The sequence below is a fragment of the Pan paniscus genome, chromosome 16, assembly GCF_029289425.2.
Source record: "Pan paniscus chromosome 16, NHGRI_mPanPan1-v2.0_pri, whole genome shotgun sequence".
Taxonomy (NCBI): Eukaryota; Metazoa; Chordata; class Mammalia; order Primates; family Hominidae; genus Pan; species Pan paniscus.
Window position 1 is genome coordinate 64,438,174 of NC_073265.2, and position 17,513 is coordinate 64,455,686.

At 58.2% G+C, this 17,513-nt stretch overlaps 1 protein-coding gene across 1 annotated transcript; it reads right to left on the minus strand.

Moving 5' to 3' along the window:
- Positions 1-14,170: 14,170 nt before the first annotated feature.
- Positions 14,171-17,313, minus strand: LOC130540847 (taste receptor cell protein 1-like). Its single transcript, XM_057299892.1, has 5 exons — positions 17,161-17,313; positions 16,858-16,988; positions 16,468-16,532; positions 16,031-16,170; positions 14,171-14,600 (listed from the first exon to the last, which is right to left on the minus strand). Exons 1-5 carry the CDS (start codon positions 17,204-17,206, stop codon positions 14,398-14,400), a joined length of 585 nt encoding a protein of 194 aa, XP_057155875.1. The 5' UTR covers positions 17,207-17,313; the 3' UTR covers positions 14,171-14,397.
- Positions 17,314-17,513: the final 200 nt, after the last annotated feature.

Genomic DNA, 17,513 nt, shown 5'->3' on the forward strand with positions numbered 1-17,513 from the left:
CACATACTTGCTTGCTCTGGGAAAGCCCTCTCTCCTGAGACCCCGTGGGTCCTCGTGGTTGTTGGTCTGTGGGCTACTGCCTGGTGAGAAATGCTGGTCATTAGACCCAGCACGTGCCTCTCTCCCAGGGCCAGACATGTCTTTCATGGTCTGGGTAGAACTGTTACAGCCTCCCCATTGCTGGTGACCATGCATCCCACTGACCTTAGCTTGGAGGGTGGGGGGTAGTGTGCTGGGCCCACCCTCTGGAGACCCTGCCCCTGCTGGGCTCTATTCCCCCAGAGGCTTGTTCTCAGGGCAGCTAAGGTGGCTTCCTGGGCCTGTCTTCCCACTCCCCCTGGGCCAGGGGCCAGTCCACTGGGGCTTGCTGGACCTGTGTGGCATCCTGGTGGTGGTCACAGCCCAGCTGCACTGTCCCTCCTGTGCCAGCCTGGCCTTAACACTAGGCTGGGATTTGGAGTGGCAGCTGCCATTGTCCCCTTCCATTGTTCATATAGGCCCAAGAAGAGCTACTAGGCTGTGAAGGGATAGGTAACCACAACACATTGTGGCTGCTGCAGTGACAACCAGGGTGGAGGGTCCTTGGGTCCCAGAAGAGGTGATACCTGAATTGGACCTTGAAGACAAATACAAAATCACATGCAAAGTGGGGTCTGGGTAGAGAGAGCCACACGTGCAGAGTCTTGGTGAGTCTGGAAGAGGAAAATCCCCAGGCAAGGCTGGAGCTCCCAGAACCAGAAGGGGCAGGAGCAGGGCTTGGAAGCCTGGCTAGAAATCCAGCAACCCAGGGACTCAGTCCCACAACCTGAAGAATGGGGGTGTGAGCCATGTGGAATCATTTGACACTACTATAGGGAGGAAAGAATTGCAGTGGAGGTGGAGTTTCTGAACTCTGGGCCCCCCAGGCCCTGGGCAGCCATGGGCACCTCGTCAGCCCCATCAGTCACATCCATCTCATCGTCAGCACCTTAATGGAGTGAGCGCTTTATTCCTTTTCCTTCGGTCCTCCCTTCCCGCCATCCTCTCCTCTCCCTCCCCCCCTTCACACCTGTGCCCCTGCTGTATGCCTGACACACATCTTACCAATGGTGACCAGGCAGAGTGAGGGCTCAGAACAGGTAGGGCTTCGCACCTGGGTTCCTCTGTGGCCCCAGAGGACTCAGAATGGTGCAGAGGCCAGCCTGGGGTGGTGGAGAGCCAGGCCTGGCTGGAGTGAGGTGCTGCTCTGCGACGACAGCTCTATGCAGGGAGGCCCTCTCTTCCCCTGCTCCAGTCTGAGGGAAGAGACTTAACCCGGACTTGGGAGTTCTAGTCTAAGGAAGGAGATATGACAGTGTCCCAGGGACCCCCAGTCTGAGGTGGTGGGGGCAGGAACCGGACTCTGCCCAGGACTCCTAGTCTGAGGGAAGCAGCGCCCTACCTAGGGCTGCCACCCCTAGGGCAAGGAAGGAGTGAGGGCAGTGGAGTGTGCTGACCCCGCCCCCACCCCCAAGGAGACCTGAGCAGGTCCACCTAAGAATGGGGCTCAGGTGAGACCCAGCCTCACCATGCCCCACCTGGCACCCTAGCCCAATACAAAAGGCAAAGGGCCTGGGCGGCAGGCTTTGCTGACAGGAGTGGAGCTAGCAAGGTAGTGAGTCTGAAGGATGACAGCCCTGTCTTGGGGGACTCGGAGAGTAGGAGCTGGGAAGGGGAGAGGGGCTCCCCGGACAGAGTCGTCTCATAGGGAACAGCACCTCCAGCCAGGCTCAGCACTACACCGCCCCAACCTGGCCTTGGCAGGGACCCTGGTGCTGAGCCCTGCTTGTCCTGAGGCCTCATTCTGCCCTGTCGCTGCTGGCAACGCCCATGTCTGGGGTGTTATCAAGACCCCAAAGCCCCTTCGTGACTCCAGACGCCTCTTTCCCTCTGTCATTCCTGGCCTCATTGATGTCCCTCATCCCGTGAGTTTATTCTCACTAAGGGGGTTGAGTTGAGCCAGCTGAGTCTTCCCTCAAACCTCCTTTGGGGATCCTCGGAGCAGGACCCGACTCTGACCTGACTGGCTGTGACTCTCCTCATCCTGCAGTTCCGGTGCCGGAGAAGGGAGGGCCGAACCCCGAGCCCAGCCTGCTGCCCCAGCTGGTGGTGGGAGGCGGGCCGTGGGGACGCTTTAGCCCGTGGACATGGCCTTGCTGCTGGCTATATGCTGTGCTCTCTCCATGGGCAGCTCCCCAAGACCTCACCTCCAGACACCCCCTCAGTGGGGAGCGCCCAGTGCAGCTCTTCTGGAGCCCTGTCTGCCCCGGAGATGGGAATGGGGGAATGCTGCCAAGCCCCTCCTGTCTCTCCTGCTGCACATGGACCCCTTTTCCAGGGTGGCGGGAAGCTGGGGGCCTCCTTGAGGATGCTGCTGCCTCCATGGGGACTCCAACTCTGGATGTTCTAGCTATGGCCCACTCAGAGGTGCCTGTGTCGATGAGCCCTCCACCCCTCCTGCCACAGCCCCTAGCCTCAGCCTGCCTGGCCACTGTTCCTCCCACACCCTGCCTTTGTCCAAGAGGGGCCCAGCTTCCAGGTCCCTGTGATTTCTTAGGACAATTGGAACCCAGGGTCCTAGGAAGGGGTGCTGAGCCCCTTGGAAGGACCTCAAGGGGCCTCTTCTATGATTTCTGGGTTTGTCAGGGGATCCCTTGCTTCTTCAAGAGCCTCTGATAAGGCATCTGCAGACCCTTTTCCTCCTCAGATTTGGATGATGGGACCAGGGCAGGCCCCTCCTGTATCCCCTAGCTCCTCTCCATATAATTCAGAACTTGGGGTCCCAAGCTTGGTGGCTGCACCTCCTCGAACCCTGTAAACCTCTTAGACCCAATCCCACTACACCCTCAGAGGGGCTGGGGCTTCAGCTTGGGCCCTACTACACAGAATGCTAGTGCTTCTCTGCCTCCTGCTGAGGCCTTGATGACTCCTCAGTGAGGCCTGGGCTCCCAGCTGCCTTAAGTAGGCAAGAGACCCTGGAGACAGCCCCTACTCAAGGAGGCCTGGGTTCTCCAACAGACCTGGGGAGCCCGCCTGCCTTTCCACAAGGCTTGGTACCTCCCTTGGGCTAGATCTGGGGTATCCCTGTCCATCCTTTGCTGCCACCCTTCCGCTTGCCACTTCCTGGCCCCGTGGACATACCAGGACCCTAGCTTCCAGAGGCCAGGTCTTCCCCAGCCCCACCCTGCCATCTGCTGCCACCCTGTCATCTCTAAGCCCAGCAGGCCACAAGAGTCCCTAGCTACTAAAAGACTGGTCCCCACCAGATCTGCCCAGTGCTTCCCCAGAGGCCAGTGAGCATGCCCAGCCCCCAGCCCTTGGTAGCCCAGCCCCTTCGGGGTGTTGCCAGCTTGGAGCTTTCTTCTAGACCTGTGGATGCTATCCTATCTGGAGTTAGCTTAGACCTCTCCCCTGGCCTCCTGGGCACTTCTGGCCCTAATCCCCTGGCAGCCTGTTTTCCAGCATTCCTGGGACTGGTGGGGAGGCCTCTGCCAGCTCAGCGGGTGCCTCTCTGCACACCAGACTTGCTTTCCTTGCAACCCCAGCAGGAAGCCTCATTCTTTGTGGCGTCCAGCCCACCCCTCTGATGTGGGCCCTAAACCTCCAGCTGGCCCAGCCCTGCAGAGTAGGTGCCCAAAGGTATCTTCAGCGGTTCCTGTCATGCTGGTCTCCCCCCAGGGTCCCCTTCTGGAGCCTGGCACCATAGATCTCGGCGGGGTGGGGCGTACAGCTCAGTCTCCCTTCCCCCTCACACCACTCATAGGGGGCCCTGTCCACCAAGGCCCCTGACTGCTGGGGGACCCACACCCACAGCCCCCTTCTTTCTGACTGCTGGCCCTTCCACAGCCTGAATACTCGAGCCCTGGGCAGAGGAGTAACGATCCCAGGACTGTCTTCGCAAGCAGAGAGGCTACTTGGCACCAGGCCCTGACTCCTTGGGCTGAGTTCAGCAGCAGGCGTGTCACCAAGGCCCCCTGGGCAGAAGGGGCTCAGCCCTGAGGGCCCATCACTTTCCCAGCTTTCCCACATCTGCCCAGCTTTCCCCCTGCCCCCAGCTGCTGGCAGCCCCATCTTGACTCATCCAGGGTTCTGGAGGCCATGCCAGGAAGTACCCTGCAGCTGGAAGAAGCACCTGGTGTTTCTGCGTCGCCCAGGGTGGAGTGCAGTGGTGCGATCTCAGCTCACTGCAAGCTCCGCCTCCCAGGTTCACGCAGTTTTCCCGCCTCAGCCTCCTGAGTAGCTGGGACTACAGGCTCCCACCACCACACCTGGCTAATTTTGTTTTTGTATTTTTAGTAGAGATGGTGCTTCACCGTGTTAACCAGGATGGTCTCGATCTCCTGACCTCGTGATCTGCCTGCCTCGGCCTCCCAAAGTGCTGGGATTACAGGCGTGAGCCGCCGTGCCCGGCCTCTGCATCTTTTTTTATGGAGCTGACTTGGGTGGGAGGGGCTACAGACTCAAGGGAGACTGCAGGCCACCCGTTCCCCACTCCCTGGCTGGGGGGGCTTCCAGCTCAGGAGTCTGACTGGAAGGATGGGACTGTCCTGTCACAGAGGCAGGTCTGAGTAGTCCAGGCCCAGTTTTACCCTCCAGCAGGGCCCCTTTCATTCATTTGTCCAGCTGGCTTTGCCCAAAGCACAAGTGATGTCTATGTGGACTGTGTCCCCTGTCCCCAAGGGGAGTCTGGCTCCAGTCCTGGCCTGGAGACCTTAGAATTAGAGGCCACATCTGGCAGGGTGGACCAGCCAGGGCAGGTACCATGTTGGCAGCCCCAGATCTGACACCACGGCTCCCGTGTGCCCTCTCCACTTCCGTCCTGCACATCACCTACACTACGTGCTGTCCCTGATGAATCCAAGCTGTCAGCTTCCATCAGCTTGGCTGGGAAGTCAAGCTGACCAAAGGGGAATGGTGCAGCCTGAGTTGGGGGCTGAGTAGGAATGGGCCTGGTGTGGGGTGGGGGAGGTGGGGGTGAGGCGGGTGCCTGGCGCCTCTCTGCTTATCTTCCCTTGCCCATAAAGGAGGCATCTTCTCCATGTCCCTCTGCCACCCTGGGGACATAAAATACTGCCCCAGGTCTGTCTTCTCTTGGACATAGCCCACCTACCTTCCTGTGGGACTCAGGGCTTTGTTTTGTCCTGTGGCCCACATGAGAAGCAGTTATCCCTGCTCTGCTCAGCTGAGAGAGGACAAACTGAGGCAGAGCAGGGGAACAACTCTGTCATAGTCTGGCTGTTAATGGCAGAGTCAAGACCACTGAGTGTCTAGTGGACCACCAGGTCCACTGGACACCAAACGTGGAGGCTGTATTAGCCCGTTTCGTGTTGCTCTAGAGGAATACCTGAGACTGGGTTATTTATTTATTTATTTATTTATTTATTTATTTATTTTTGAGATGAAGTCTAGCTCTGTCACCCAGGCTGGAGTGCAGTGGTACGATCTCAGGCTGCTGCAACCTCTGCCTCCTGGGTTCAGGCTATTCTCCTGCCTCAGCCTGCCGAGTAGCTGGGATTACAGGCATGGACCACCATGCCTGGCTAATTTTTTGTATTTTTAGTAGAGGCAGGGTTTTGAGATAGAGTTTCGCTCTTGTAGCCCAGGCTACAGTGCAGTGGTGCAATATCGGCTCACTGCAACCTCCGCCTCCAGGGTTCAAGCAATTCTCATGCCTCAGCCACCCAAGTAGCTGGGATTATAGGCGTGCACCACCATGCCTGGCTAATTTTGTATTTTTAGTAGAGACAGGGTTTTACCAGGTTGGCCAGCCTAGTCTTGAACTCCTGATCTCAAGTAATTTACTCGCCTTGGCCTCTCAAAGTGCTGGGATTACAGGCGTGAGCACCGCTCCTGGCCCTGAGACTGGGTAATTTATAAAAGAAGTTTATTTGCCTCACAGTTCTGCAGGCTGTACAAGCATCTGCTAGGCTTCTGGTGAAGCCTCAGGAAGCTTTTACTCCTGGCGGGAGGCAAAGAGGGAGCAGACGTGTCGCATGGTGAGAGAGGGAGCAAGAGAGAGGAGGCATCAGGCTCTCCTGTGAACTAATAGAAAACTCACTCATTGAATCACTTGAACCCAGGAGGTGGAGGTTGCAGTGAGCCAAGATCGCGCTACTGCACTCCAGCCTGGGCTGTGAGTGAGACTCTGTCTCAAAAAAAAAGGAAGGAAAGAAAGAGAAAAAAAATTAGAAATTAGAAAACTCACTCATTACCATGGGGAGGGCACTAAGCCATTCATGAGGGACCCCCCACCATGACCCAAACACCTCACGCTATAGGCCCCACCTCCAGCATTGGGGATCACATTTCAACACGAGATGTGGATGGGACAAGTATCCACACTATGTCAGAGGCCTCCCTGTCATCAGAGTCTTCTGTCTTCAGTTCAGGTGCATGCTGGCCTCCATGCCTGGCTTCCTAGGAAGTCATCTTGGCCCCATGGGGTTGGGCCGGGCCACTAGGCTGAGGGTTGGAGCCCTATCTCTCCTAGTCCCAGCCTGGGTCTCCATCACTGACTAGCCCGCTCTGCTTGCTGCATTCTCTCCACACCTGCTCCCTGTAGCCCAGGGGTCAGTCTGGGTGCAGGCCTGGGTAGAGGTCCAGGAGCAGATTCTGCCCCCCAGCTCATACCTCCTGTGCACCATGGCAGCCAAAATGCACCAGCATGACCAGGAGCACTGGCTTGTCCCTGTAATCCCAGTGTTTTTGGGAGGCTGAGGTGGAAAGATCACTTGAGACCAGCCTAGGCAACATAGCCAGACCCTGTCTCTACAAAAAATAAAATTAGGCATGGTGGCGTGTGCCTGTAGTCCCAGTATAGCAGGACAAGCCGCAGACAAAACTTCTTAGACACCGAGTTGTAGAAGAAGGGCTTTATTCAGCTGGGAGCATCGGCAAGCTACTGCCTTAAAATCCGAGCTCTCTGAGTGCACAATTTTTGTCCCTTTTAAGGCCTCACAACACTAAAGATTTCACATGAAAGGGTTGTGATTGATTTGAGCAAGCAAGGGGTACGTGACAGGGGCTGTATGCACCGGGGGTCAGAGTGAAACAGAACAGAGCAGGGAGTTTCACAATGTTCTTCCATACAATGCCTGAAATCTATGGGTAACATCGGGTTCTAAGTCATGAGTTGATTTTTAACTACTAGATTTAGGCCAGGCAGGCCCAGGCCTGGCTTTGGGCCTGGCGCTGGGCTGCCTGTCTTTGATTTCACTTCCTTGTTTTTTTCTTAAAACAGGTACTGAGTATAAAACAATATGAGAGGGTCTCTCTCTTCCCTCACCAGCTACTTAGGAGGCTGAGGTGGGAAGATTGCATGAACCCAGGAGGTCAGGGCTGCAGTGAGCTATGATTGTGCCACCACATTCCAGCCTGGGCAACAGAGCAAGACCCTGTCTCTAAAACAAGAAACAAAGTGCACCAGTGTGTGGATTCCAGCTTCTCCTGGTGTGTGGACCTGACCTCACTCGGCCCCATCAGTGAGTGGGAGGCTGCCTGCTGTCTTCCAGAACGTTCTCATCACTACACCTGTGTTCCTCCTGCATTCTCTGGCAGGCTTTGTGAGGGGACCTGTCACCTGCCTCTCTGGCTGCCCTAAGGCCCAGCTCAAACCTTCCCTGCCCCTGAGAACCTTTTCCTGAAGAGTCTTTTCCCCACTGGCAGGCCCTCTTATTTCAGAGCTTTTGGTGGGGTGAGTACAAGGATCGACTCTCTGCTACCAGCCTGGGAGGAATTGTCCCTAGGGTTGGGTCTCTGGATGGCATATGAGGGTCTAGACCAGGACCCAGATGCCTGTAACCTGAAGGGCAGGCCCTCAGCTGCCCCAGCTTGACACAGCCCCTTGTCCAGCCTGACCTTCTGGGACAGGCCCGACCCCTGCATCCTTTGGTCTTGGTCCCTGCAGGGAACTCTGGTTACCCTGGCTTACCTACTTTGACTCCAAAGGCAATGCTGACATCCCCCGTGAGACACAGTGACAGACTGAGACTAACGTAGGGTTACCTGGCTCAGAGTCACCATGGCCAGGCAGAGGTCAGGTCCTGGCCTGGTTCAAGATCTTCCCCAATGCCCTTCTAGCTCTGGTGCCCTGCAGGGTCTACCTTGGAGCACCTAGAGCCCGAGAAGCTGCCCCTCACCTTTGTGATCCCAGGGACCCCCTCCCTGATCATGATGAAGGCGGAACCAAACCCGCTGAGGTGCCTGAAGGCGCAAGGGTCAGCCTCTGCCTCCCACGGCCTCTCCGATGGGGAGGATGTTATCGCAGCAGCGTGAGCTGGGAGCAGAATCGGGAGGATGGGGGTTTTCTCTATGGGTAGCTCTGGGCTCCAGGGTGGATCCCTTTTAACCTGGCCCCTCCCCTGTGACTCTCCTTGGCCCCAGGCAAAGAAAGCAGCTTGCCCAAGGTCACCTGACAGGAAGGAACAGAGTGGGACCTGAGTTCTTTCTCACCCAGCTGCAGCTCCCCCGGCTTGCCCCACAGCCCCTTCCACCAGGTGACACAGAACCTGGCAGGCTGTGCCCCATAGAAGAGTTCACTTTCCTTCTGGTGAGGGATGGGAACCAGCTTGGGGCGGGAGGGATGAGGGGTCTGGGGGCTCTCCCAGCCCTGCCTCACATTTGAAGGATGGCATCTGGGTGGCAGCATGGTTTAGGTTAGACAGGGCAGCCCCGAGGTTTATAGCCTGGCCTCGGGCGGATGCTGCCATGCCACCTTCTCTTTTGCACATCCTGACCTGGCACCCTACCTAGTTAAAGGTCCTCAGGTCTCCTGGGCATTGCCCCCACTCCCTGCCCAGACACAGCTGTCCTTGTCCTGGACTAATCTTCAGAGATTCTTGTCCAGCCCACAGCTTTGCTGGACATCGCAGGCTGGGCCAGTCCCCCTGCCCAGCACTAACATCTCTTTGTGAGTCTCAACCAGACTGAGCTGTAGCGTCAGGGTCAGGGTAGGCTCTGACTTAATTGATGGTGTCAATAAACCCCCAGGACAGGGGGGTTTATTGATGGTGTCACATCTGCTTACATTCTTGGCCTCTATGGTCTCTTTGGGGCATGATACCCCTCTGTCCCATGCTTAGGTGCCCACATGTGGCCACAAGTGCCTTTCCTACCACTATCCCTACTTGAGGCCGGTGTCCAGGAACCTGTGGCTCCAGGCAGAAGGCTGAGTGCAGAGCCAGGCCTGGGCAGACATTCCGCAGGGGCTGCAGGAGCTGACAGCCCTGACCACCCAGCCCGTGGCCATCCATTCCCCTTCACCGTGGCTGGCCCCTCATCCACCATCCTTCCAGGGGCCAGGCCTGGGCCCAAACTGACTTTTGCCTGCCCCAGTCCCCATCGTGTTCTTGGCTGAGTGTGATGGTCTTGCCTGTTTCCTTGATTATCCTCAATCAGAGGTTTATAGAGCCACTTGGGGACATCACATCTATCTACCAGGTCCTCACCAGAGACATGACTGCCTTGGGCCGGGCCTGGGATAGTCAGGGGTCAGACTCACCTGTTGGGACCTGGCTTCAGCGGCTTCAATGTGGGCAATGGCCTGAGGGGCGGCTGCCCCTTCTCCTCTGCTTGGGGGAGGCAGGAGAGGAAGGTCAGGCAGGAGATCTGCTTCCGGCCCACCTGACGCTGGTTGGAAGCAGGGCGCCCACCTGTGCCTGTCTCACCTTGCTGCAGGTGCGTCGGAGGCTGAACCGCTCTCCTGATCTCCTGCAGGTGCAGATTCCACATTTCCAGTGGGTGTCGGGGTGGGCTCCAGAGCTCTCCTGGCCCTAGGGAACCCTGGGCTCTATGAGGCCTTGGCCTAGCCAGATTGTTTCCCACACTGTCACCTCCCCACACCGTCACCTCCTCAAACATGGGGCTGCATGCTCTGTGCCCTGGGTGGGACATTGGAAGGAGTTCCACCTTCCAGGTTTGGATCACAGTAAAGCCTCTGCCATGGGGATGTGCTGGCCGAGACAGATGGGGTTGAACCAGCCCTGTCACTTTGGCCTTGGGCAAGTCACCTGTGCCTTGCTTCCCTTTCCCCAGCAGCCGGACGGGGATAATAGCACCCATTTCACCCGTACTCAGGTGCTCACTTGTTAGCGGGAACTGAGTCCCAGAGGAGGTGCAGGCAGAGCCATCGAGAAAGCACTGCAGCTGGACCTGGGTCTGAGTCGCAGTTCCTGGCTGTGAGATGCGTCTCTCCCTCTGTTTATTCATCTGAAGGACAGGGCTGTGCTGTTCTGGGGTCACTGTGACAATTCAGCTGGCCTGTGTGAGTTGGTAGTGGCTTCCTGAGATGGTTTGAGGTGGGCTGGAGGTGTGTCTTGAATGCCCCCTCGCCTCCATGGGGAAGACCCACTTAGGGAAGACTCGTGTCTGTATGGAGGAACCCACGTTCCCTGCCCCCCAGCTGTCCTCTGTCCCTTCCCAGCCCCCTCTGCTGTCCTGCAGTCTCTGGCAGTGGCCATCCAGCTTGTTGGTCATCTGGCTGGTCCACTCTTCCAGGTGGACCCTCTCTCCTCATGTGGTGCAGGTCCCATTGCACCACCACCAGACAGGCCACGCTAGCCCCAGGGCCCCCTTTCCCTATTACCCAGCCCCCACCCCCAGCTATGTGCCCCCTCCCTAAAGCCCACTGTGTCCACCAGCTGTGTTTGAACTGTCTGTGTGCAAGACCTCATGCAAAGCCTGAAACAGCCTGGCTTGTAGACAGCCAGGAGACCAAAGCTTGAAGAGAGAGTGATGGTCTCCCAGAGCCCACTTAGCCTCAGCCCCAGGGCTGTGTCCATGCTGGTCCTGGCTCCATTGAGCCAATTCTCTCCCATGATGCCTGTAAGGGCTCCAGTGGTGATGGAGGTAGCTGGAGAGAACAAGGCTGCCATAACCCTCCCTCCCTGAGAAGGCCCAATGGGGAACGTTTTAGGCATCAGGGCATTCTGGGGGCATCTTCCAGGGACCCCTCCTATACCCTGCCCTGCCCTGGCTCTCTAGTGAGAAATTGCAGTTGCTTGGACAGTGGGGCTGACCCAGGACAAATGCATATATTGGGCTGGTTTTTGGGGTGCTGGGGTGGGGGCATGGGCGCTTCAGGGATAGGAAGGAGAGGTCTGTGTGTTCCAGAAGTACAGAGGAACCTGGTGCCGGCCGCAGTCAACCCCGATGTGATGATCTTTCTACCTGCCCTCTTTGATGTCTTGGTGCTGGCTGCTGTCTTTGGCCACATAAGCTCATGGTCTGGGCTCCTGGGGTCCCCTCGCTGAGCCTGCCCACTGCCTGCAGGTAGAGGAGCCTTCAGGCCAGGACTATCCTTGGCTCCCCTTTCCAGGTCATGGGTTCAAAGACCATTCCTGGGTTCCACCACCGCCAAGCCTCAATGGTGTCCTGATGGGCACGGGAGCTGCTGGGGCTTTCTGGGTTAAGACCCTTGCCTATCCCAGTGTTCCCCCCTGCAGTAGGGGGCTGCAGGAGTCAGCTTCAGTCTCTGCCCTGGGAGCCTGCTTCACCTTGGCCTGGCGGCCCCACACCTGCCCTGGAAGACTCCCCACACCCAGTGGCTCTGATCCACTGTAGAGCAGCCAGGGTCCCCGTTGCTCACACCCTCTGGCCTGAGGCTGACTGGCTCTGTGGCTGGCTTTGGGGGTCAGGGAGGGGGGTGGGCCTTGCCCTCAGCAGCCCCCATTCCCACTCCGACCCCTTTTCAGTCTTCCTCCTCTTGTGGGCTCTACCCTGGGGCGCCCCCAGCTCCTCACACCATATGACCGTCTAAGTATCTAGAAATCAGTTTTTTAAATACCAACTTTGGATTGCTTCCTGACTTTTCCATACCCCCAAAGGGCCAGTGTTTGTCTTAGGACTGACAGTCCCTCCAGCCCTGCTGGGCCAGGCCAGGCGGGCGTAAGGGTGCCCCTGCCCCAGCCCTCTTTGGGGCGGGCTTCTGTCCCCTTCCTGCTGCCTCTGCAGCTGAGTTCCTGCCCCAGGGAGAGAAACTTAACCCAGCTCTGTGGGGATGAAGGTGCCCTGCAAAGCGCCATGGGAGGGCTGCCAGGCTGCCGTGTTCTGCTGTCTGAGGCCCGCCATGCTGGGCCACGCCCAGAGCCGGCCTGAGTGCCCCCACCTCAGTGGGCTTTGTGATGTGTATGTACAGGATCACACCTTGCCCTTTCCTCCGGTCTGACCCTTCCCTATCTCCCCGCCTCAACCCCATGTCCTGTGTGTGAGCACCCAGCTCACTCTCGTTCCTCCCTCTCCAAAGTGTGGTCCCTGGCAGCACGAGTGGCAAGAGGGTCAGCAGAGACTGCGGACACCCGAGCTGTGCCTAAGTCCTCTGTGTGGTCTAGCTGTGTGTGCTGGGGGAGGCTCTTGGCCCCACCATTTCCCCCTCTGTAAATGAGACCGATACCTGTGGCATGGAGGGCGGGAGGCCGGTGTGAGTGCCAAGCACTTGGAGCAGGGCCCTGAGTGAGCATGGACGTGGGAGCAGGGGTGTTTCTCAACTTTGTGCACCTTGGGGATGGGAGTGGGGCTCCCCGCGTGGGTTGACAAGGCATTGCTTTCCCCCACCCCACCTCTGTCCCAGCCCTGCAAGTCCAATCCTTGGGGGTTTTGGAGGGAAGAAGCCCTGGCTGTGTGTCCTCGAGCTGGTCCTTGGCCCTCTCTGGCTCTGAGTTCTGGGGAAAGTCAGTGGTGCTGGAACTCCGGATTCATTCCTCGGGGTTGAGGCACTGTCTGTGGAAGCCGTGGGGCAAGGTGAAGGCAGGGAGAGGAGAGGTTTGGAGTTTGGGTTTCAGCAGAGGGAGCAGCAGCATGAGGGGTCACCTGTGTGTAGAGGAAAGGGAGTGAAGGCCAGGAGTGGGGAATGAGTCTGAGTGCACCCAGGACGGTGCTGCGTCTCCTCCCACATCCACTTGGCCCCAGGGGAGGGAGAAGAAAGGCCATGAGACAAAGGGGAAGCTGAGTTGGGTCCACACATGTCCTTCCAGGACCTGGAGGTGCCACTGTCTGGCCCTCATGCAGTGGGAAGTAGGGGAAGATTCCCTCCCTATACCTCCTGTTCTCTGTCCCAGGTCTCCTGGCCTCCTGTGCTCCTAAGTTCAGTCTCTGTCGGCCCCCAACATCATTTCTAGTGTTGGTGGGAGGGAGCTGGGAACAGGCGAGGGGTAGGTGGGGCCTGCTTGGGGGAGTCTGCCTGACTGCCTGGGCCACTGCCCACAGTACTGGGGAGCTTTTCTGGCACACCAACTGCACCACCCAGGCACTGCCAATGACAGCCCCTGGGGAGTGTTTGCAGAAGGCCTTGGCAGGGGGCGCGGTGGACCCCACCCAGAACAAACAATTGGGGTGGGGTCAGGGAGAACCGCCCTCCACTTACCTGTCTGGAGAGGGTCCTCTGTACCACACTGTGTGCTTCTACACACCCAGGCTGAACACCCCATGGGAGGCCCTCCACTTTAGCACCTTGACAAGAAGGGTGGGGACACTGGGATCAGGCCCAGCCCCCTGGCCCCAAACCATGCAACCCCAGCTAGAGGATGAGGAGATGCTGGGCTTGGGTGGGGGAATCAGGGGTGTAAAGGGGCCTGCTCACCCCTCAGCTTGGCTTAAAGGCTCAAGAGGTCAAAGGCTTAGCCTGCCCCTCAGGAAGGCGCCCGGGCCCAGCCAGACACTCACCAGGACAAGGGCCAGTGTGACGAGCAGGAGGCCCAGGATGAGGAGAGCCACGGCATAGCCAGGGATGGAGGCGTCCAGCGGACTGGAGACTTCAGGGCTGGGGGTGCCTGGAGCAGAGCAAGAAGGCCATGGCCAGCCGGGGCCCTGCCTCCCAGACTTCTGAGAAGGCAGAATCTGGGCTCAGAAGGTGCTGCCGGACCAGGGAGCTGGGGCTAGGAGCACCTTGGAGGGCTCCATGAGGAGGGGAGGCAGGCTTCAGATCAGGGCATGTGGAGGCAGCGAGCCCAAGGGAGGAGGCAGATGGACAGAGGGAGGGGGCCTGCAGAGGGAAGGAGGTACTGACCGAGGTCTGGGATGACCGTCTCCACCAAGAGGCCCTCTGCCTCCCCCAGGGTGTGCAGACCCTGGCGCAAATGGTCCCACACGAGAGCCTGGGCTGGCGCCGCCCTGAAGAAGGTGGCACCCATTCTGGCGGTCAGTGGCTCCGGCCTGGTGGGAGGATCATCACAGACTTCAGGGGGCTGGGCAGCCTTGGGGGACTAGGGGAGGTCATCTCTTCCAGCCTCCTGCCCTCAACCCCAGAACCCAGGTCTGAGCCCTGGGTCACCCAGGGCCACCCTGGACCCACCGGAATTCCTCCACCACCACTTGGTCAAAGTTCTGCAGAGATCTGAGGATGAAGGTCAGCTGGGGGGTCAGGAGAGGATGAAGAGGGTCACAGCTCTACCAAAGTCTTGTCCAGTCATCCCCCATCTTCCCGAGGCCTCTTCCTCGACCCCCCACTTCATCCCGCCACTTCACCCATCTCGTCAGCTGCCCTTGAAGTGCCCAGAACTCAGGGCTGGTTTTGTCCTCCAAAGCCTTGGTGTAGGGCTGGCCCAGGATCTGCAGCCAAACTTCATACAGCACCAGCTCTGCCTTCTCCCCTAGAGTGATGGGGGTGGAGGTGGCATCAGCCTGCATCCCCTCTCCTGGAAGCCCTGGAGTGGGACACACACCCAAGCTCTTATGCTCCATCCAGGGGGCAGCTGCCACTGGTCTAAAAACCAAATTTCTTGCTGCCTGTTTTTGTGTGGCCCATGAACTAAGAATGGCTTTTACATGTTTAAATGGTTGAAAACATGGAAAGTAGAATCGTATCTTGTGACACATGAGAAGTACGTGAGATGCAAACTTCCATGTCCATAAAGAAAGGTTTCCGGGAACGTGGCCATGCTCATTTGTTGACATGTTGCCTAGGGCTGCTTTCTTGCTAAGAGGAGGGTTTGAGTAGGTGGTGACAGAGACCCAGTGGCCTGCAGAGCCTTAAAGAGTTCCCATCTGGCCCTTTACAGAAAACGCTTGCTAACCCCTGCACTGATCCATCTAATGGAATACACTGCCCACTCCAAGAGTTGATCCTAGTAGGAAATGTTGCTGATAATTTAACAGCTGCTGCTTTTATGTTTTATTTTGTCCCTGATCCAGTGGGAGACACGTAAGAAAATTCACTCCCTGGGAGGAGGTCATGGTGGGGCTTGTGGCCATCAATGGTGAATCCTCTTTAAGAGGACACATGGGGAGCTCTACCATCTGTTGAGAGGGTTGTGAGGGGCCCTCTGTGTTGAGGAATGAAGAGGGAACGCTGCCTGTCTGCTGGGAGCTGGCTTTCTGGGGAGCAGAAGAGATGGTGGTTCGGGCCTGCGGAGGCAGAGGCCCAAACCAATCTGGTCTCTGGGGCTGCCGGCAGGGAGAGTAGTTGTGTAGGAGTGGGTGCAGGGGCAAAGCCCGAAGGAGGGCACCCCTGAACGCACCCCCGACCGCACCCCCAGGAGGCTGTGGTGGTGGGGGTGGGGCAGCACTGTAGGAGGACCAGCACCTTCTGTGGCTGAGGGGTCCTCGGAGAGCAGCTCTGGGCTGTGCGTAGCTGGAGGGGACTGATTTGACCCAGCGCTCTCCTAACTTGGGTGTGGAACAGCTCTCCCTGTTTGAATGGCAACGAGCTTGCAGAAGTCATCCTATCAGGAGGCCCCAAGAGGAGATATGGGCTTCTTGCAGCCCCTGCACTGGGGCAGAGCTGAGGGCTTTTGCCCCTGACTTGGTGGGACAGATCTTGTCATGCATGTGAGGACTCAGTGAGGTCCTGGGCAATCAGGGAGGTGACGGGACCCTCTCATCCTTCTGATCTTGACTGCTTCTTGCCTCTGTCCAGCTCCTTGCTAAAGCTCTATGCCCCATTCCTCTCTGTGGCCCCAAAACATGAGCAAGTATTGTCTGAAGGAAATTCTGCCCATTCTCTAGAAGGGGAACACCAAGGTTTAGAGAGGAAAAGAGCCTGCTGGCCCAGAGACACACAGGGATTGCAGCCCCGACTCACCATTGGCCACGATGCTGGATTTCTGGAGGATGGGATCTGTTATGTTTTGGGCCAAGTGATTAGCCAGGCCTTGGAGGTGGGTAGTGATGGGAGTCTGGAACTTGTATTCGATATAAACACCCACCCACTGGTCCACATTGCTAGAGAAGCACAAGGGGAGAGTGCAGAGGTCACAAGCTCTTTGCCAGCACATTTCTAGAGCAGGTAGAGTCCCCCGAAATGCACACCCTCTGGCGTGGGGGCCCCCTACCTTCTAGGCAGAGCTAGCTTACACAGCCAAGCTACAGCTACCTGGGGCAAAGTCCTTTCCCAGCTAGCCCCAAACCTACACCCCCACATCCTGGTTCTGGGTCACAGAGCTGCCTCCTTCTGCCCCAGGGCAGCCCCCAAGAGAGCAGCAGGGCAGGCTGAGTGGATGGGAGGGGGACTCGACCCACCTGAAGAGGAGCAGGGGCCTCTCCTGGGGACTCGCCTTGTAGAATCCTGACACCACCGGTGTGACCTGTGGGAAACCCTGGAGGTCAGGGCGGGCCTGGGAGCTGTATCTCCTGAGACCCAGTGTGGGATGGGGACCAGGTGAGGTGGGAGGCAGGACCTGGGAGGGAGCGCACCCTTAAACACGGCGTCCTGGGTAGGAGTGTCTGCTTACAGAGCCTGGCTGTGTTCCCATTCGGACAGTCACCTCCTCCTTCAGAGAACCCTCTCCCCCAGGGTGTGGTGCCCTCTATGACTGCCTTCCGCCATAGTGCCATGGCTGGGTGCTGCCTCCATGCGGGGAGGCCTGCTTCAAGGGAGGTATAGTGAGTGTCCTCACTATGCCACCTCACCTGTTGGAGGATCTGCCTTTCCAGCAGGACAAAGGAAACAGAACCCGGTACGAGGAGCTGCGGCAGGAAGGACCTCATGGCTGTGAAGCGGATGCTGATGGTCTCCCGGGCCAGGGTGATCAGGTCGGCCCCTGTAGAGCCATGGGTGGGAGTTCCGGAGGCGCCAAGACCCTCCTTACCCACCGCACCACCAGGTGCTTCGGGGTCAGGGCAGAAGTTGGATCCCTCCAGGAAGTCCACCCAGTGCTCCCCCTGGGCAGGTGAAAAGGCACTGCGGTAGGGGCGGCTGGGGATGGGACTCACCATCAGAGGTGAGGCTGTTCTCAGCCAATGAGAGGTTCCCCAGCATGTGCCCTGAGGTCTTCACTTTGCGATACAAAGCCCAGAGGAGTTCACAGGGAGAGGGGCCTGGGGCATGGCCCCCAAATACAAGGGAGGCGTTCACCGCTACAGAGCCAGGCCTGTGGGGGCAGAGCCACGTCCTCAGCCAGGGCCAGTGGGGGCATGAGGGGTCCTGTGCACCCGGTGGGGGCCAGGCTGGTGCACGAGTTGGCATCCCAAGGGAGGGAAGTCCACAGGGGAAGTCATGGGTCACGCAGAGAAGAGCCTCCCTGTGTAACTCAAGGCAAGTCACCTCACCCCTCTGGGCCTTGGCT